Below are 21,439 nucleotides of genomic sequence, written 5' to 3'. Positions count from 1 at the left end.
AGGGGGGGGAAGGAGCGAGAGGGGGGGGGAAGGAGCGAGAGGGGGGGGAAGGAGCGAGAGGGGGGGGAAGGAGCGAGAGGGGGGGGAAGGAGCGAGAGGGGGGGGGGAAGGAGCGAGAGGGGGGGGGAAGGAGCGAGAGGGGGGGGAAGGAGCGAGAGGGGGGGGGAAGGAGCGAGAGGGGGGGGGAAGGAGCGAGAGGGGGGGGAAGGAGCGAGGGGGGGAAGGAGCGAGAGGGGGGGGAAGGAGCGAGAGGGGGGGGAAGGAGCGAGAGGGGGGGGAAGGAGCGAGAGGGGGGGGAAGGAGCGAGAGGGGGGGGAAGGAGCGAGAGGGGGGGGAAGGAGCGAGGGGGGGGGAAGGAGCGAGGGGGGGGGAAGGAGCGAGAGGGGGGGGAAGGAGCGAGAGGGGGGGGAAGGAGCGAGAGGGGGGGGAAGGAGCGAGAGGGGGGGGAAGGACCGAGAGGGGGGGAAGGAGCGAGAGGGGGGGGAAGGAGCGAGAGGGGGGGGAAGGAGCGAGAGGGGGGGGAAGGAGCGAGAGGGGGGGGAAGGAGCGAGAGGGGGGGAAGGAGCGAGAGGGGGGGAAGGAGCGAGAGGGGGGGAAGGAGCGAGAGGGGGGGAAGGAGCGAGAGGGGGGAAGGAGCGAGAGGGGGGAAGGAGCGAGAGGGGGGGAAGGAGCGAGAGGGGGGGAAGGAGCGAGAGGGGGGGAAGGAGCGAGAGGGGGGGAAGGAGCGAGGGGGGGGAAGGAGCGAGAGGGGGGGAAGGAGCGAGAGGGGGGGAAGGAGCGAGAGGGGGGGAAGGAGCGAGAGGGGGGGAAGGAGCGAGAGGGGGGGAAGGAGCGAGAGGGGGGGAAGGAGCGAGAGGGGGGGAAGGAGCGAGAGGGGGGGAAGGAGCGAGAGGGGGGGAAGGAGCGAGAGGGGGGGAAGGAGCGAGAGGGGGGGAAGGAGCGAGAGGGGGGGGAAGGAGCGAGAGGGGGGGAAGGAGCGAGAGGGGGGGGAAGGAGCGAGAGGGGGGGGAAGGAGCGAGAGGGGGGGGAAGGAGCGAGGGGGGGGGAAGGAGCGAGAGGGGGGGAAGGAGCGAGAGGGGGGGAAGGAGCGAGAGGGGGGGAAGGAGCGAGAGGGGGGGAAGGAGCGAGAGGGGGGGAAGGAGCGAGAGGGGGGGAAGGAGCGAGAGGGGGGGAAGGAGCGAGAGGGGGGGAAGGAGCGAGAGGGGGGGGAAGGAGCGAGAGGGGGGGAAGGAGCGAGAGGGGGGGGAAGGAGCGAGAGGGGGGGAAGGAGCGAGAGGGGGGGAAGGAGCGAGAGGGGGGGAAGGAGCGAGAGGGGGGAAGGAGCGAGAGGGGGGGAAGGAGCGAGAGGGGGGGAAGGAGCGAGAGGGGGGGAAGGAGCGAGAGGGGGGGAAGGAGCGAGAGGGGGGGAAGGAGCGAGAGGGGGGGGAAGGAGCGAGAGGGGGGGAAGGAGCGAGAGGGGGGGAAGGAGCGAGAGGGGGGGAAGGAGCGAGAGGGGGGGAAGGAGCGAGAGGGGGGGAAGGAGCGAGAGGGGGGGAAGGAGCGAGAGGGGGGGAAGGAGCGAGAGGGGGGGAAGGAGCGAGAGGGGGGAAGGAGCGAGAGGGGGGGAAGGAGCGAGAGGGGGGGAAGGAGCGAGAGGGGGGAAGGAGCGAGAGGGGGGGAAGGAGCGAGAGGGGGGGAAGGAGCGAGAGGGGGGGAAGGAGCGAGAGGGGGGGAAGGAGCGAGAGGGGGGGAAGGAGCGAGAGGGGGGGAAGGAGCGAGAGGGGGGAAGGAGCGAGAGGGGGGGAAGGAGCGAGAGGGGGGGAAGGAGCGAGAGGGGGGGAAGGAGCGAGAGGGGGGGAAGGAGCGAGAGGGGGGGAAGGAGCGAGAGGGGGGGAAGGAGCGAGAGGGGGGGAAGGAGCGAGAGGGGGGGAAGGAGCGAGAGGGGGGAAGGAGCGAGAGGGGGAAGGAGCGAGAGGGGGGGAAGGAGCGAGAGGGGGGGGAAGGAGCGAGAGGGGGGGGAAGGAGCGAGAGGGGGGGAAGGAGCGAGAGGGGGGGAAGGAGCGAGAGGGGGGGGAAGGAGCGAGAGGGGGGGGAAGGAGCGAGAGGGGGGGGAAGGAGCGAGAGGGGGGGGAAGGAGCGAGAGGGGGGGGAAGGAGCGAGAGGGGGGGGAAGGAGCGAGAGGGGGGGAAGGAGCGAGAGGGGGGGGAAGGAGCGAGAGGGGGGGGAAGGAGCGAGAGGGGGGGGAAGGAGCGAGAGGGGGGGGAAGGAGCGAGAGGGGGGGGGAAGGAGCGAGAGGGGGGGGGAAGGAGCGAGAGGGGGGGGAAGGAGCGAGAGGGGGGGGAAGGAGCGAGAGGGGGGGGAAGGAGCGAGAGGGGGGGGAAGGAGCGAGAGGGGGGGGAAGGAGCGAGAGGGGGGGGAAGGAGCGAGAGGGGGGGAAGGAGCGAGAGGGGGGGAAGGAGCGAGAGGGGGGGGAAGGAGCGAGAGGGGGGGGAAGGAGCGAGAGGGGGGGGAAGGAGCGAGAGGGGGGGGAAGGAGCGAGAGGGGGGGGAAGGAGCGAGAGGGGGGGGAAGGAGCGAGAGGGGGGGGAAGGAGCGAGAGGGGGGGGAAGGAGCGAGAGGGGGGGGAAGGAGCGAGAGGGGGGGAAGGAGCGAGAGGGGGGGAAGGAGCGAGAGGGGGGGGAAGGAGCGAGAGGGGGGGAAGGAGCGAGAGGGGGGGAAGGAGCGAGAGGGGGGGAAGGAGCGAGAGGGGGGGAAGGAGCGAGAGGGGGGGAAGGAGCGAGAGGGGGGGAAGGAGCGAGAGGGGGGGAAGGAGCGAGAGGGGGGGAAGGAGCGAGAGGGGGGGAAGGAGCGAGAGGGGGGGAAGGAGCGAGAGGGGGGAAGGAGCGAGAGGGGGGGAAGGAGCGAGAGGGGGGGAAGGAGCGAGAGGGGGGGAAGGAGCGAGAGGGGGGGGAAGGAGCGAGAGGGGGGGAAGGAGCGAGAGGGGGGGGAAGGAGCGAGAGGGGGGGGGAAGGAGCGAGGGGGGGGGAAGGAGCGAGAGGGGGGGAAGGAGCGAGAGGGGGGGAAGGAGCGAGGGGGGGGGAAGGAGCGAGGGGGGGGGAAGGAGCGAGGGGGGGAAGGAGCGAGGGGGGGGAAGGAGCGAGGGGGGGGAAGGAGCGAGGGGGGGGGAAGGAGCGAGGGGGGGGGAAGGAGCGAGGGGGGGGGAAGGAGCGAGGGGGGTGGGAAGGAGCGAGAGAGAGAGAAAGAGAGAGAGAAAGAGAAGAAAGGAATTGGATGACCTGTCAAAATTGAGATTAGTCCTAGGAGAAGGAGACAGACCATACCTTGGGGCCAAATATGTAACAACATGTCACAACCTGAGGACTGTTTAAAATTAAGACTGTTTAAAATTAATATTGAACGTACCAAATGAAGTACAAAGACTGTTTAAAATTAATATTGTTTAAAAGTAATATTGTATGTACCCAACAAATGTCAAATCGATTGACACCTGCAGAATGTTTGAAAAATGTACCTTTTTGCTATGTAAGCTTTGGCAATATGGTTCTCTGTAAACTTTCATGCCAATAAAGCATTTGAATTGGAATTGGAATTTGAGAGAAAGAGAGCGAGAAAGAGCGAGAAAGAGAGCGAGAAAGAGAGCGAGAAAGAGAGAGAGAGAGAAAAACCTCGACAAGGTACAGACTTAGCGAACATAGCTAGCGATCGAAAAAGGCAGACACAGGCAGACCAGGCTGCCAACAGAGGACAGGATATGCTCTCACTGCAGTCAGGGAGTAGTGGAGACAGAGATGCACTTCCTCACAGCCTGTGGAAAATATCAGGGCATCAGGGAGAATTTCTACCAAAAATTCTCACAAAAATGCCCTGAATTCAGAAATCTGAATGACAACCAAAAACTCCCATACCTACTGGCGGGGGGGGGGGGGGTGGGGGGGGAGAGAAGCTGTGTAGCACTGGCAGCACACTATGTTACAGCTTGCCATGAACAGAGGGACAACCAGTAAACTAAGAAAAGAGTATATATAAATAATGAGAATGTATATTTATACACTCAGGGATATACCTGTTTGTACACTGTATGAATAGAACTGCGTTTATGTGTTCAACCATGAATGTATTTTGATGCTTTGGCAACATAAGATGTACCTTATCATGCCAATAAAGCGATTTGAATTGTGAATTGAGTACAGACTTAGTGAACATAGCCTGGCGATCGAAAAAGGTAGACACAGGCAGACCCGGCTACCGAGAGGGGACAGGATATGCTCTCGCTGCAGTCAGGGAGTGGTGGAGACAGAGATGCACTTCCTCACAGCTTGTAGAAAATATCAGGGCATAAGGGAGAATTTCTACCCAAAATTCACAAAAATATGCCCGGAATTCAGAAATTTGAATGACGACCAAAAACTCCCATACCTACTCGGGGAAGAGAGAAATTGTGTAACACTAGCAGTACACTATGGTACAGCTTGCCATAAAGAGAGGGACAACCACTAAATATAAGAAAAGAGTATATATAAATTACATGAAAGTATATTTATACACTCAGGGATATATCTGTTTATACACTGTATGGATAGATCTGTATTTTTGTGTACAAACATGAATGTTTTTCGATGCTTTGGCAACATAAGACGTAACTTGTCATGCCAATAAAGTGATTTGAATTGAAAAAAAGAGAGAGAGGGGGAAGGAGATAGAGAAGAGAGGAAGACACCCCGGGGAAGGGGTTGGACCCGGAGCCCCCGTGCGCAGCCAAGCGCCTCAGGCCCGGCCCGACTCACCTCAGCTGAGCTCCCGCTCAGTGTATCTGTTTTCCCGGTCCCGCACTCACGGCAAGAGAGGGGGAAGGAGAGAGACAGAGAGAGAGAGAGACAGAGACAGAGAGAGAGACAGAGAGAGAGACAGAGAGAGAGAGAGAGAGACAGACAGAGAGAGACAGAGAGAGAGAGAGAGAGAGAGAGACAGACAGAGAGAGACAGAGAGAGAGAGAGAGAGAGAGAGAGAGAGAGACAGAGAGAGAGAGAGAGAGAGGCAGAGAGAGAGAGAGAGAGACAGAGAGATATGGTTTGACATAAGAAATGGTTTGACCACGAATGCAAAAATGCCAGAAAAGACCTGAGAAAAATATCAAACCAAAAGCATCGCCAACCAAACAATCCGGACCTACGTACTAGATACAATGAAACCCTCAAAAGATATAAACACACCATTAGGAACAAAACACAAAACTATACCCACAAAATACTCGAAGAAATTGAAAACTCCACCAATCCAAAACAATTCTGGGAAATGTGGAATAACCTGAGTACAACACAATTGCAAGCATTACCAATCCAAGATGGCGACATCTGGAGAACACATTTTGAAAACCTCTACAAAGACATCCCAATAAACGAAACAAACCCAAGTCAACATCAGGTCACAGAAAAACTCCACACATTAGAAGCAACAATTAAAGACAACCAAAACCCTCTAGACTCCCCAATCACATGGAAAGAACTGGCCACAAAAACAAAATCTCTCCACCTAAAGAAAGCCTGTGGCCCAGACAACATCAAAAATGAAATGCTCAAGTTCAGCAATATGGAGATGCAGGGTGCGATACTCAAATTATTCAACATCATATTACGTTCAGGCTGTTTTCCCGATATCTGGTGCCAAGGACTAATCTCCCCCATATATAAAAGTGGAAACAAATCAGACCCAAATAACTACCGCGGCATCTGTGTCAACAGTTGTCTAGGGAAGTTATTCTGCAGTATTCTAAATAGTAGATTACTTGATTTTCTTAACAAACATAATATCCTCAGAAAAAACCAAATAGGCTTTCTTCCAAAACACCGCACCGCCGACCATATCTATACCCTTCACACCCTCATTGAAAAACATATACACCAAACAAAAAATGGGAAAATATTCGCCTGTTTCATCGACTTCAAGAAAGCCTTTGACTCTATATGGCACGAAGGGCTCTATTATAAACTTCTTCAGTGTGGAATAGGGGGCAAAGTCTATGACCTTATTAAATCAATGTATCTGAAAAACAAATGCGGGGTCAAAATTGGAGACAAACGCACCGATTTCTTCACCCAGAGAAGAGGCGTCCGGCAGGGCTGCAATTTGAGCCCGACCCTGTTCAACATATACATAAATGAATTAGCAGACATGCTGGAGCAAAGCGAGTCACCAGGTCTCCGTCTCCTGGATGGAGAAGTGAAGTCCCTGTTCTATGCGGACGACCTGGTTCTGCTGTCTCCCACAGAACAGGGATTACAGCAACAACTAGACCTACTCGACAAATACTGCCAAAATTGGGCTCTAACAGTAAATCTAAAGAAAACCAACATCATGATTTTTCAAAAAAGACCCAGATGTCAGGAAAACAAATACCAGTTTACCCTCAGTGATACCACTATAGGACACACTATGAGCTACACCTACCTTGGTCTAACTATTACAGCATCAGGGAGCTTCAGCATAGCAGTGAATGCACTAAAAGAAAAAGCCCGAAGAGCCCTATATGCAATAAAAAGAAAATTCTACAACATCCAAATCCCAATCAAAATCTGGCTCAAAATATTTGACAGCATAATCCTGCCCATTGCACTGTACGGTAGTGAAGTATGGGGCCCGCTAAATCACCAAAGCTACACTAAATGGGAAAAACACACAATAGAAGCCCTACATGCAGAATTCTGCCGAAGCATCCTTCGCACCCAAAGAAAAACGCCAACAAATGCATGCAGAGCCGAACTAGGCAGATACCCACTGATAATAAACATCCAAAAACGAGCACTAAACTTCCTAAATCACCTCAAATCTAGCTCCCCAGACACCCTTCATTTCAAAGCCTTTCAGACCCAAGAGCTAAACCCAGGAAAGAGTCCCCTGAGTCAGCTGCTACTGAAACTAAGTACTCAGCCGGACCCTGACCAGCCCCAGACCAACACAGCCGTCCAAACACCAATCCGAGTGAACCAAATCATTAAAAAATGCAAAGAAACCTACCTGGAACATTGGAACAAAATAACCGAAAGCCAAAGCAGATTAGAATGTTACCGGGCCCTAAAAAGAGAATATAAACTGGCAGACTACCTCACGACCATCAGAGACACAAAACAGAGACAGACCCTCGCCAGGTACAGACTAAGCGACCACCAACTGGAAATTGAAAAAGGCAGATACAAGAAATCCTGGCAGCCTAGAGAGAATAGAATATGCGATCAATGTCTGGCCGGCGAGGTTGAAACAGAGATGCATTTCCTCCTAAAATGCGAAAAATTCAACACATCAAGAAACATATTATTCAACAAGCTAAGCCAAACAACCCCAGATTTCAAGGAATTGGATGACCTGTCAAAATTGAGATTAGTCCTGGGAGAAGGAGACAGACCATACCTTGGGGCCAAATATGTAACAACATGTCACAACCTGAGGACTGTTTAAAATTAAGACTGTTTAAAATTAATATTGAACGTACCAAATGAAGTACAAAGACTGTTTAAAATTAATATTGTTTAAAAGTAATATTGTATGTACCCAACAAATGTCAAATCGATTGACACCTACAGAATGTTGGAAAACTGTACCTTTTGCTATGTAAGCTTTGGCAATATGGTTCTCTGTAAACTTTCATGCCAATAAAGCATTTGAATTGGAATTGGAGACAGAGAGACAGAGAGAGACAGAGAGAGAGACAGAGAGAGAGACAGAGAGGCCGCTTTATATATATAGATAAGAAATAGGAGCAGGAGCAGGCCATTTGGCCCATTGAGTTTGCTCCGCCATTCAATGAGATCATGGCTGATCCGATTTTGGCCTCAAAACTGCACCCAGTACTCTAGGTGTGGTCTCCAGTGCCCTATACAGTTGTAGCAAGACTTTCCTACTTTTATACTCTATCCCCCTTGAAATAATGGCCAAAATTCCATTTGCCTTCCTAATTACTTGCTGCACCTGTATGTTAACTTTGTGTTTCATGTAAGAGGACACCCAAATCCCTCTGTACTGCCGCATTCTGTAGTCTTTCTCCATTTAAATAATATTTTTCTTTTCTATTCTTCCTACCAAAGTGGATAACTACACATTTTCCCACATTATACTCCATCTGCCAAGTTCTTGCCCACTCACTTTACCTATCTATATCCCTTTGCAGACTCTATGTCCTCCTCACAACTTGCTTTCCCACCTATCTTTGTATTGTCCACAAATTTGGCTACAATACACTTGCTTCCTTCATCCAAGTCATTAATATAGATGGAAAATAGTTGAGGCCCCAGCACTGATCCCTGTGGCACCCCACTATTTACAGACTGCCATCCCGAAAATGACCCATTTATCCCGACTCTCTGTTTTCTGTTAGTTAGCCAATCCTCTGTCTAATCTAACACCCCCAACACCATGAGCTCTTATCTTATTTAGTAACCTTTTATTATGTGGCAGCTTGTCGAATGCCTTTTGGAAATCCAAATACACTACATCTACTGGTTCCCCTTTATCCACCCTGCTCATTACCTCCTCAAAGAACTCTAATAGATTTGTGAAACACAATTTCCCTTTCATAAAACCATGTTGACTCTGTATGATTGTACAGGAAGCTCTTTTTATCCGGCACCGATGGGACCGGCATGGTGCCGTTTGATCAAAAAGTCCGGATTACAGCGAGGTATACTTACTAAAGTACGAGAGCCCCGTACACCGCCACAGATCCAGGCGTCCTTGTTGCATGGCAACAGGTGCAGGAATCCCAGTTACATGGCCACAGATCCAGACGTCCCCGTTGCATGGCAACAGGTGCAGGAACCCTGGTTACACGGCCACAGATCCAGGAACCCCGGTTACACGGCCATTAATACGAAATAAAACTTACCTGAACCTACTCCTGAATTTTGCCGGTTAAGAGAGATTTCCGGTTATTTAGGTGCCGGTAAAAAGAGTTTCCTGTATTATGATTTTCTAAATGCCTTGCTACTTCTTCCTTAATAATTGATTTGAGCATTTTGCCAATGACAGATGTTAGGCTAACTGGCCTATAGTTTCCTGCTTTCTGTCTCCCTCCTTTTTTGAATAAGGGCGTTACATTTGCGGTTTTCCAATCCACAGGGACTTTTCCTGAGTCACGGGAATTTTGGAAGATTACAACCAATGCATCCACTATCTCTGTAGTCACTTCTTTGAAGACCCTAGGATGCAGGCCATCAGGTCCAAGGGACTTGTCAGCCTTTAGACCCATAAGTTTGCCTAGCACTTTTTCTCTAATGATAGTTTTAAGTCCCTCCCTCCCTTTTACCCCTTGATTTTCTACTATTACTGGGATGTTTTGAGTGTCCTCTACTGTGAAGACAGATACAAAATATTTGTTCAATGCCTCTGCTATTTCCTTGTTTCCCATTATTATTTCCCCAGTCTCGTCCTCTAAGGGACCACATTTATTTTAGCTACTCTCTTCCTTTTTATATACTTGTAGAAGCTCTTGCTGTCAGTTTTTATATTTCTTGCTAGTTTACTCTCATAAGCTATTTTCTCCCTCTTATTTTTTTGGTCATCCTTTGCTGGTTTCCAAAATTTTCCTAATCTTCTGGCCTACCACTAATCTTTGCAACATTGTATGCCTTTTCTTTCAATTTGATACCATCCTTAACTTCCTTGGTTAGCCATGTTTGGTTCATCCTTCTCTTCGAGTCTTTCTTTCTCACTGAAATATATCTTTGTTGAGAATCATGAAATATCTCTTTAAATGTCTGCCACTGCTTTTCTACTATCTTACCTTCTAATCTATTTTCCCAGTCCACTTTAGCCAACTCCCTCATACCTTTGTAATTGGCTTCATTTAACTTTAATACTCTAGTTTCAGACCCAAGTTTCTCACCTTCAAACTGAATGTGGAATTCTATCATGTTATGATCACTCTTCCCTAAAGGACAAGTTTACAGAGGCAGTTACCATTATAAATATGGACATAGAAATTTGTAATGAGAATATAAAACTAACAGAATGTATAACTTGAAAATGGTAACATCAGCACACTTTGGTCCATTTATCCTCTGCTCACAAACCCTGCTTCACCTAAAGATTATACTTGATCATGACTCCCTGTATGCAATACCACATATGATTTGTGCATATATACCCACAGTCCTTGAGCTGGCCACTGTCCAATCATGTGAACAGATGAACTATCCAGTAATCCCATTTCCAGATGTTGTACCACCTCATTGTGGATCTTTTACTGATGGAGAACAAATCATCAATTTGCTGCAAGCATTGTATATCCCACTATTCACCTGAGCTAGACGTTGTGCCAAAATGGTCACCCTATGGTTCAGACACCAATAGGCAATAGTATCACATCTAGACAGAGAACAGGAGACTCGCTTATACTTTATTTAGTAACGCACTGGACCTTCCCATAGGTGATGATGGAACCAGGAGCTGGCAAGTGGATCCAAAATTGGCTCAGTGGCAGGAAGCAAAGGGTAATGATCGATGGGTTTATTTTGTGACTGGAAGGCTGTTTCCAGTGGGGTTCCGCAGGGCTCAGAGCGAGGTCCCTTGTTTTTGTGGTGTATATCAATGATTTAGACTTCAATGTAGGGGCATGATTAACAAGTTTGCAGATGATACAAAAATTGGCCATGTGGTTGATAATGAAGAAGAAAGTTGTAGACTGCAGGAAGAGATCAATGGACTGGCCAGGTGGGCAGAAAATGGCAAATGGAATTCAATCCAGAGAAGTGTGAGGTAATGCATTTGGGGAGAGCTAACAAGGCAAGGGAATACACCAAATAGTAGGATACTAAAGAGTGTAGAGGAACAGAAGGACCTTGAAGTGCATGTCCACAGATCCCTGAAAGTAGCAGGGCAGGTAGAAATCATACAGGATACTTTCCTTTATTAGCCAATGCACAGAATATAAGAGCAAGGAGGTTTTGCTTGAACTGCATAAAACACAGTTAGGCCACAGCTAGAATACTGTGTACAGTTCTGGTCACCACATTACAGGAAAAATGTGATTGCAATAGAGAGGGTACAGAGATGATGTTGCCAGGATTGGAGAATTTTAGCTACGTGGAAGGATTGGATAGGCTGGAGTTGTCTTCTTCGGAACCGAGGAAGCAGAGGGGAGATTTAATTGAGGTATATAAAATTATGAGAGGCCTAGATAGAGTGGATCGGAAGGTCCTATTTCCCTTAGCAGAGAGGTCAATAACCAGGAGGCATAGATTTAAAGTAATTGGTAGAAGGACTAGAGGGGAGTTGAGGAGAATTTCTTTTCACCCAGAGGGTGGTGGGGGTCTGGAACACTGTTTGAAAGTGTGGTAGAAGCAGAAAACCTCATCACATTTAAAAAGTACTTGGATATACACTTAAAGTGCTGTAACCTGCAAGGCTACAGGAGCTGGAAAGTGAGATTAGGTCGGCTCGCTCATTTTTGGCCGGCACAAACATTATGGGCTGAATGGCCTCCTTCTGTGCCATACATTTATATGATTCTAAATAGATATGCAACTCTCAGCCGGAGAGGAATGGCAATGCTGAACAGGTACTTTTTACACACCATGGCCGTGAAATTCAGCCCATTTGCGGCAGCTGATAAGGCCGGTTTGGATGAAAAAATGGCAGCCGCCTCGCTTCTGGTGCGGAATGTGGCGACCATCATTTTGGGCAGGTTGGCAGCGCTGCCATTGCCTGCGCTCGTTCCAGATATGGAAATTAGTCAGATCGTGACATCAATCAGCGTGCTATTTTGGACATTGCCACTCCTTTTAACACCCTCTCCAAAGCACGCACAGCAGAACGTGTATGCAGCTGTATGACATACCCCCAATCAACACTTCTTAAAAAGGGACACGCAACGTTCAGGTAAGTTTAGATTCTTGCCTCTGTACTGGTTTCTTTACATTTTATTGAAGTAGTGGCTTGGTGTAAGACATTTAAAAAGTTGTTCAAGTGTGAAGGGAGTGCTGCTGGACATTTGCAAGGCTTTGGCTCTTGAAGGAAGGCCCCTGAGAACATCACTTGCTTCCAGTCCTGGGGGCTCTAGTTGCAGTCCCCCTTGTGCTGCAGCACAACAAGGAGATGGAGCAGAGGCAGCAAAGGGGACAAGCTGCTCGCAGTGGGAGGAGGAAGAGGAAGCAGAAGAGGGGGAAGAAACCCAGACAGCCACTTTCTGGCCGGGATATCCGGGATCGAATCATCTGCCTGTGGCACCAGTGAACACAACCCTAATTCCCCTTTCAACATTTTCAACAAATTCAAACAATTATTTGACAAAATTCTAAATCTAGGGGACATAATTTAACAATTAGGAGTACATTAGGAATTTAGGCAGAGCTGTTCTGCACAATGGGCAATGCACATCCAGTGAAGACCATAAACGCAAATAGTATAAATCAGATCAAGAAAGGATTTTCTTCTGAAGGAGAGACTAAGGCATATGGTGGAAATCAGAAAAGTGGGGATAGCAAACAAATTGACCTCAAAAATGCCACATTTTTGTAGAAGCCAAAATGGTCCAGTAATGTACTTCAGGGAAAGGAATCTACCAGCCCTACCTGGTCTGGCCGACACACAATGTAGTCTCACACTACATTTTTGACTCTTCTGCACTCTGAAATGGCCGAGGAAGCCACTCAGTTGTAAATACAATCACTGTAGAAGGCCACCCACCACCTTCTCAGAGCAACTAGGGATAAGCAGAAAATACAACCGCGCCAGTTTTCCTGCATTGCAAGAATAAATTTTAAAGGGACAGTTTGGTTATCAAAATTCCTTCTTCCCGAGAAAATTCAGGGAACCAGAAATACTGCAACCCAGGTTCCTGTGTCTGAATCCTCTAGATAGCATCATCCTCAGCCTCCTCTGAAAGGATTTGGATAATTTTCTTATAACTCAGAATAAAGCTCACTGGCTCCTGCAGGTCAGTTAGAATCACCATGGATTGGTAACTACCTTGAGCAACAATAAAGTACCTCTGGCCAAGCTTTTGTGGGCATGTGCTGTAATTTGTCATAGTATGGCAGCTACCTTAAAGCCAGTCACATGCTAAAGATAAAGTACTGAAGGAATCCTTAATAAATAGTAATTAAAAGAAATGTTGGTGTGAGGAGTTAGGGGTCAGAGTCACTTCCTCTTATGTATTAGTACCAATCAGAATCTCAATTGAAGCCCATTCAGAGGCAGCTGCGTCAGGATGTGTTAAGTCTGCCAGAGTCCAGAGTGGTCAAAGACTACATAAGAAATAGGAGCAGGAGTAGGCCAATCGGCCCCTCGAGCCTGCTCCGCCATTCAATAAGATCATGGCTGATCTGATCCTAACCGCCAATCTACTATCACAGAACCATCTCCTGAATCTAACAGAATTAGACACACGAAATAGGAGCAGGATCAGGCTACACGGCCCCTGGGCCCGCTCCGCTACCCACAGGGCCATGACCGATCCGAACCTAGACTCATGTCCAAATTCCTGCCCGCTCCCCGTAACCCTTAATTCCCTTTACTATGTTTTAATCATACAATTCAAACTGATTTAGCTGCAGAGACCTGCAATCCCGAACCTAACACCATTGTGGCAGCACCATTGCCACAAGGACTGCAGAATTCCAAGAAGGCCCAACACCACCTTCTGAGGGAAACTAGGGATGGGCAATAAATGTGGCCTTATCAACATCACCAACACCCTGAGAGGCACGGTGGCATAGTGGTTAGCACTGTTGCCTCACAGCGCCAGGGACCCGGGTTCAAATCTGGCCTCGGGCGACTGTCTGTGTGGAGTTTGCACATTCTCCCTGTGTCTGCGTGGGTTTCCTCCGGGTGCTCCGGTTTCCTCCCACAGTCCAAAGATGTGCGGGTTAGGTTGATTTGGCTATGATAAATTGACCCTTAGTGTTAGGGGATTAAATACGTGGGGGTTACAGGGATAGGGTGGGATATGTGTCGGTGCAGGCTCGATGGGCCGAAATGGCCTCTATCTGCACTGTGAGGATTCTGTGAACAAGTTTTTTTTTTTTTTATAAAAGTATTGATGCACATATAGAGTAGCCCATACACAAGCTTCACCCTCAACTCAAGGCTGTCCCTAGGGTGCTGGGGGAATTAAAGCCTTTGAAAACACATTAGTCACAAAATCACAGTTTTAAGTATAACTAATTGCAGTTATGTTCTGCAAGTTCCAGATTTCCACTATCCTTTGTATGAAAAGGTGCTTCCTGATTTCACTCCCGAATGGCCGAGCTCTAATTTAAAGATTATGCCCCCTTGTTCGGAATTTGCCCACCAGAGGAAATAGTTTTGCTGCGTTTACCTCATCATTTTAAGCACCTCGACGATATCATCCCGCAACCTTCTAAACTCAAGGAAACGCAAGCCAAACTTATGCAACCTGACCTCGTAATTAAACCCTTTAAGCCCGGGTATAATTCTGGTGAATATGCACTACACCCTTTCCAAGGCCAATATATTTTTCCTGAGCTTCGGTACCCAAAACTAAACACAGTGCTCCAGTTGGGATCTAACCATGGCTCTATAGAACTGAATCATCACTTCCTCACTTTTGAATTACAAAACCCTCACGATAAAGGCCAACATTCCATTAACCTGTTTGTTTACTTTTTTACGAGTGTGACAATTAAATCCCTCTGCTCCTCCACAGTTCCTTGTCTCTCTCCATTTAGAAAATATTTTGATTTGTCTTTCTTGGATCCAAAGTGATGACCTCACACTGAACTCCATCTGCCATACTTAGTCTGTCTATGTCCCTTTGTAACTTTCAGCTCCCATCTGCTAAACTTATGGTGCCACCTAACTTAGTGTCATCTACAAATGTGGACATATAGCTCTCTATTCCTTCATCCATGCCATTAATATATATGGTGAAAAGCTGAGGCCTTGGTACTGATCCCTGGGGAACACCACTTATCACATCTGTAAAAGTTTCTCTTTCAGCATTTGGAAAAAATACAGCTACGTTGACCCAGATTTTCAGTACAATAGAAACCTTCTTGCACAAGCCACTTGACCTCATTCTCAATTTGGGGCTTATCGCTTCAAATTGCTTTACATCATGGAAAGGTGCCAGCCTTTCTTTTCTCCAATGATGCACATTTTTCTCAGGTATGCCAAATTCACAGGAGACAGTACAACTGTGTTGTATAAATGCTTCAACTTTGGTTTAAAGGTTGCAGTGACCGTGGTCACATTTCCTCCCCACCCATAATCAGTATTCCTGGTATCAGTACTGTAACACATCTACCAGTACCTGTATAGTTGGCTCGCGGTTTGGCCACCGAAACCCCCACTTGCATTCATTATCTGTCAGCGTCTCTACATAGGTGTTCCAAGGCAATAAATCAGGAGAGGCCACAGGTATCAGAGTTAAGCCCCCGTTTAAGGGCCACACCCAGAACTCAAACCATTTATCAAGTGCAGTTAATACTTTCGTTATAATTTTGAACGTTTGGAAGACAAGATTTGTATTTACACCCCTCGGAAATGTGTGAAAGCACTTCATATACAAATAATTATTTTGAAAAACAATGACTGCCGATAAGTAGGTGAACATGGCAGTCATTTTGCACACAAGGAGACAAATGGCCAGGTATGCTATTTTAATGATGTTAGACACCAGGAGAACCTGATACTAGCTTTTTATTCCAGATTTATTTAATTAACTGAATTTAAATTCCCCAGATGCCGAGGTGGGATTTGAACTCCGGATAATTAGTCCAGGCCTCTGGATTACTAATCCAGTAACATAACCACTATGCTACCATATCCCTGATACAGATGTGAGAATGGTCCAGCTGTGTTTAATTTAGGTGATATTTGCAATGAGTGGCCTCAGGAGGGAAACCTTTTGGAAGCAACCTTTAAATGGCCATACAACACTGCAGGCTGTTAAGTTATAAGGAAGATGGGGATAATGACTGGATAATTCAGAAGAAACTTAACTTTAAATTTTAGCTTGTTTATAGCCTTATTAAATCAAATACCCACCTGTTGTAGATGTCATCATCTTCCCCTCCCCAGCCCCAATAATCATTGGGAAACCCATTGATTTTTTCATGTTGCTCTTTACTTAAGGCCGATATTCCTCCAAAGTACTGGTTGTACGGTAAGCTGAAACAAAAGAATTTTACAATTGCAATTTATCTTGCAGCACTTTCAAAAAAGGTAATCAGATCCTTATGTTACAAAACCTCAAGCTACTTTAAAGGTTATTCAGAACCCACTGTCCCTAGAGTAGTCTTTTACTTCTCGCCAAGTGTATTAAATTATAGAAACTGATGTGACATCTTACTGCGCTTCAAACCCTCTCCCTCCCGAGTACTCGACACACTTTCACTTTGCTTGAAAGGGTCCCCCAGAAGCAATGCTCAAGACAAATGACTTACGTGTAGCACTCTATTTATCTTGGTTTTTAAGTACCAAAAGGAGTTGTCATGATTAAACTGGAATTCAGCTTAAAGGGTAGACAACAGGATTTGATGGCTATCATCATCATCATCAAGTTGCAAGAACCCCTTTGCTGCTCCTATTGTGCCAATTCCCTTCCTAGGTTGGAGAAAAGATGCCAAAACCTTTTCTTTCTTATCTCTGGCCACCCAAAAGGCAAGTTTCAAGTTTTTTTTTTAAACTTACCTTAATGTGGATCAAGGAGGAGCAGAACAAGAGGGAACAATCTTAAAATTAGAGCTAGGCCATTCAGGAGTGAAATCAGGAAGTAGCTCTTCACACAAAGGGTAGCGGGAATCTGTAACTCTCTCCCCCAAAAGGCTGTGGGTGCTGGGTCAATTGAAATTTTCAAGACTAAGATCGATAGATTTTTGTTGGGTAACGGTATCAAGGGATATGATCAAAGGTGGGTAAATGGAGTTGAGGTACAGATCAGCCATGGTCGGATTGAATGGTGGAACAGCTGAGTGGATGAATGGCCAACTCCAGTTTCTTTGTTCCCAACTTCCAATGTATTTTTAAAAACTAAAGACAGAGATAATCTGGGTAATTACAGGTCAGTTAGCTTGCATTTGTGGTAAGGAAAATTTTGCACCTTTAATTAAATATGAAGTTACCACATATGTAAAGAAAAAGAAAGAAGCCAGCACAGATTTTAAAAGGTACGATTGTGCTCGACAAACATAGAAAAATAGGAGTAGGCCATTCGGCCCTTCGAGCCTGCTCCGCAATTCCATATGATCATGGCTGATCCTCTATCTCAATACCATATTCCCGCTCTCTCCCCATACCTTGATGCCTTTTGTGTCTAGAAATCTATCCATCTCCTCCTTAAATATAGCCATGGTGTGGAGATGCCGGAGTTGGACTGGGGTGGACAAATGTAAGAAGTCACACGACACCAGGTTATAGTCCAACAGCTTTATTTGAAATCACAAGCTTTCGGAGCGCTGCTCCTTCTTCAGGTGAAGTGGAGAAATGCATAAAGACACAGCTTATATAGTCAGAGAATCATGTCAGATGTTTACAGGTAACCTTTCCAACTGCCATTTATCACACCTCGGCAGAGAGATAATCACAGCAGTCAAAGGTGTGAATGGTGTCCAAACAGGTCAGTCAGGGAAACATTACATCAAAGAACAATGAGGTGGGGTCACAAGGGGTCAAATATTGCAGATGCTGGGGTCTGTATGAAAAACAAAAAAAGACAAAAAACATTTTTTTTGGCTGGAAATCACAGCAGGTCCGGCCGCATCTGTGTAGAGAGAACAAGCCAATGTCGACTCGAGTCTGGATGACCCTGCATCAGGTGGGGTTACATGTAGCGTGACATGAACCCAAGATCTCGGTTAAGGCCGTCCTCATGGGTGCGGAACTTGGCTATCAGTTTCTGCTCGACGATTTTGCGTTGTCGTGTGTCTCGAAGGCCACCTTGGAGAATGCTTACCCGAAGATCGGAGGCTGAATGTCCTTGACTGCTGAAGTGTTCCCCGACTGGGAGGGAACACTCCTGCCTGGTGATTGTTGCACGGTGTCCGTTCATCCGTTGTCGCAGTGTCTGCATGGTCTCGCCGATGTACCATGCTCCGGGGCATCCTTTCCTGCAACGTATGAGGTAGACAACGTTGGCCGAGTCACATGAGTATGTACCATGTACCTGGTGGGTGGTGTCCTCATGTGTGATGATGGTATCTGTGTTGATGATACTCGCTTTCAAACAGCCGCCTAACCTCAAACAGACCATCGTTCGCAGCAAATTACCCAGCTTTCAGGAGAACAGCGACCACGACACCACACAACCCTGCCACAGCAACCTCTGCAAGACATGCCAGATCATCAACACAGATACCATCATCACACGTGAGGACACCACCCACCAGGTACATGGTACATACTCATGTGACTCGGCCAACGTTGTCTACCTCATACGTTGCAGGAAAGGATGCCCCGGAGCATGGTACATCGGCGAGACCATGCAGACACTGCGACAACGGATGAACGGACACCGCGCAACAATCACCAGGCAGGAGTGTTCCCTCCCAGTCGGGGAACACTTCAGCAGTCAAGGACATTCAGCCTCCGATCTTCGGGTAAGCATTCTCCAAGGTGGCCTTCGAGACACACGACAACGCAAAATCGTCGAGCAGAAACTGATAGCCAAGTTCCGCACCCATGAGGACGGCCTTAACCGAGATCTTGGGTTCATGTCACGCTACATGTAACCCCACCTGATGCAGGGTCATCCAGACTCGAGTCGACATTGGCTTGTTCTCTCTACACAGATGCGGCCGGACCTGCTGTGATTTCCAGCCAAAAAAAATGTTTTTTGTCTGTTTTTTTGTTTTTCATACAGACCCCAGCATCTGCAATATTTGACCCCTTGTGACCCCACCTCATTGTTCTTTGATGTAATGTTTCCCTGACTGACCTGTTTGGACACCATTCACACCTTTGACTGCTGTGATTATCTCTCTGCCGAGGTGTGATAAATGGCAGTTGGAAAGGTTACCTGTAAACATCTGACATGATTCTCTGACTATATAAGCTGTGTCTTTATGCATTTCTCCACTTCACCTGAAGAAGGAGCAGCGCTCCGAAAGCTTGTGATTTCAAATAAAGCTGTTGGACTATAACCTGGTGTCGTGTGACTTCTTACATTTGTCCTTAAATATATTTAGTGGCCTCCACAGCCTTCTGTGGTAGAGAATTCCACAGGTTCACCACCCTCTGAGTGAAGACATTTCTCCTCATCTCAGTCCTAAATGTCCTACCCCATATCCTGAGACCGTGGCCCCTCGATCTAGAACCCCCCCAGCCAGGGGAAACAGCCTCCCTGCATCCAGTCTGTCTAGCCCCGTCAGAATTTTATACGTTTCAATGAGATCCCCTCTCATTCTTCTAAACTCTGGTGAATGCAGGCCTAGTCGACCCAATCTCTCCTCATACGACAGTCCTGGCATCCCAGGAATCAGTCTGGTGAACCTTCGCTGCACTCCCTCTATGGCAACTATATCTTTTCTTAGGTAAGGAGGTAAGGAGACCAAAACTGCACACAGTACTCCAGGTGTGGTCTCACCAAGGCCCGGTATAACTGTAGTAAGACATCCTTGCTCCTGTATTCAAATCCTCTTGCAATGAAGGCCAACATACCATTTGCCTTCCTAACTGCTGGCTGCACCTGCATGATTGCTTTCAGTGACTAGTGTACAAGGACACGCAGATCCCTCTGTACATCAACATTTCCCAATCTATCACCATTTAAATAATACTCTATTTTCTGTTTTTCCTACCGAAGGGGATAACTTCACATTTATCCACATTATACTGCATTTGCCATGTATTTGCCCACTCAATCAACTTGTCTAAATCGCCATGAAGCCTCTTTGCATCCTCCTCACAACTCACAATCTCACGTGTCATCAGCAAACTTGGAAATGTTACATTTGGTTCCCTCATCCAAATCATTGATATATATTGTGAATAGCTGGGGCCCAAGCACTGATCCCTGCGGTACCCCACTAGTCACCGCCCACCACCCCGAAAAAGACCCATTTATTCCTACTCTCTGTTAACCAATTTTCAATCCATGCCAGTATATTACCCCCAATCCCATGTGCTTTAATTTTGCACACTAACCTCTTATGTGGGACTTTATCAAAGACCTTCTGAAAATCCAAATACACCACATCCACTGGTTCTCCCTATTTATTCTACCAGTTACATCCTCAAACAACTCCGGTAGGTTTGTCAAACACGATTTCCCTTTCATAAATCCATGTTGACTTTGTCTAATCCCGTTGATATTTTCTAAGTGTCCTGTTATCACATCCTTTATAATAGACTCTAGCATTTTCCCTACTACTGATGTTAGGCTAACAGGTCTGTAGTTCCCTGTTTTCTCTCTCCCTCCTATAGTGGGGTTACATTTGCCACCCGCCAATCTGCAGGAACTGTTCCATAATCTATAGAATTTTGGAAGATGACAACCAATGCATCCACTATTTCCATGGTTACTTCTTTTTGTACTCTGGGATGCAGATTATCAGGCCCTGGGGATTTATCAGCTTTCAGTCCCATTAATTTCTCCAGCACTATTTTTTTACTAATACTAATTTCCTTTAATTCCTCCTTCTCACTAGACCTTTGGTTCCCTCGCATTTCTGGGAAGTTATTTGTGTCCTCTTTTGTGAAGAGAGAACCAAAGTATTTGTTTAATTGCTCAGCCATTTCCTTGTTCCCCATTATAAATTCTCCCATTTCTGACTGTAAGGGACCTACATTTGTCTTCACTAATCTTTTTCTTTTTACATACTTGTAGAAGCTTTTACAGTCCGCTTTTATGTTCCTTGCAAGTTTACTCTCATATTCTACTTCAGAATTCTTTGAAACATGATAGATGGAGGAAATGCAGTTGATGTAGTATACATGGACTTTAGGAAGGTGTTTTCACACAGTTGGCCATTTTACTTTACATGGCGGAGGACACTGTATTAAGCAAGTCCATGAGAACATTCCTCACATTTATCAACCGACACTTTAGGAAGACTGGGGGCTCAGCGTTGAAGCCAAGGTGCCTATTTTGGATGATGCAAGGAGCTGCAATGATGGAGTGCTCTCGTAACTTCACTGATGTCAATGTTGGGCAAGAGGGTGAACCAGAAGGAGGGGTCAACTTGTGACCAATGCTGAAGGAGACTGCATGGCATACCATTTCCATCTCCACGCCCAATATCTCCTTCCTCTCTGTGCAAGGTGATAACAGAAATATGGATCCCATAGATCTTTAAGCCACATGAATGATGTATGTTCCTTATTCACATACTATTCGCAATGGGAGTAGGAGTACCTCCATGCCAAGCTGAATACCCAACGTCTCTATTCACCAAGAACAAATGAGCTCTGAGCTTCCAGCAGATATGCTGGTTGTGCTGAACCCTTGTGCTAAGTTTAGAGCAGACTCCATACTTAAAATGTCATTCAACAAGGGAAGACGCTTTGACCTACCA

General features: G+C 47.6%; 1 protein-coding gene across 1 annotated transcript in view; it reads right to left on the bottom strand.

Moving 5' to 3' along the window:
• Positions 1-21,439, bottom strand: part of b4galt1l (DP-Gal:betaGlcNAc beta 1,4- galactosyltransferase, polypeptide 1, like) — a 118,799-nt gene that overhangs the window by 43,305 nt on the left and 54,055 nt on the right. The window contains exon 4 of the mRNA XM_085982880.1: positions 15,975-16,097. Coding sequence (XP_085839006.1) covers positions 15,975-16,097 — 123 coding nt within the window. The remainder of the gene's footprint in view (positions 1-15,974; positions 16,098-21,439) is intronic.

The sequence above is a fragment of the Somniosus microcephalus genome, chromosome 1 (genome assembly GCF_052327205.1).
Source record: "Somniosus microcephalus isolate GS21.2 chromosome 1, FLI_Smic_1.0, whole genome shotgun sequence".
NCBI classification, from domain to species: Eukaryota; Metazoa; Chordata; class Chondrichthyes; order Squaliformes; family Somniosidae; genus Somniosus; species Somniosus microcephalus.
Note: the sequence above shows the minus strand (reverse complement) of the source record. Positions and strands in the feature narration are given on the sequence as shown.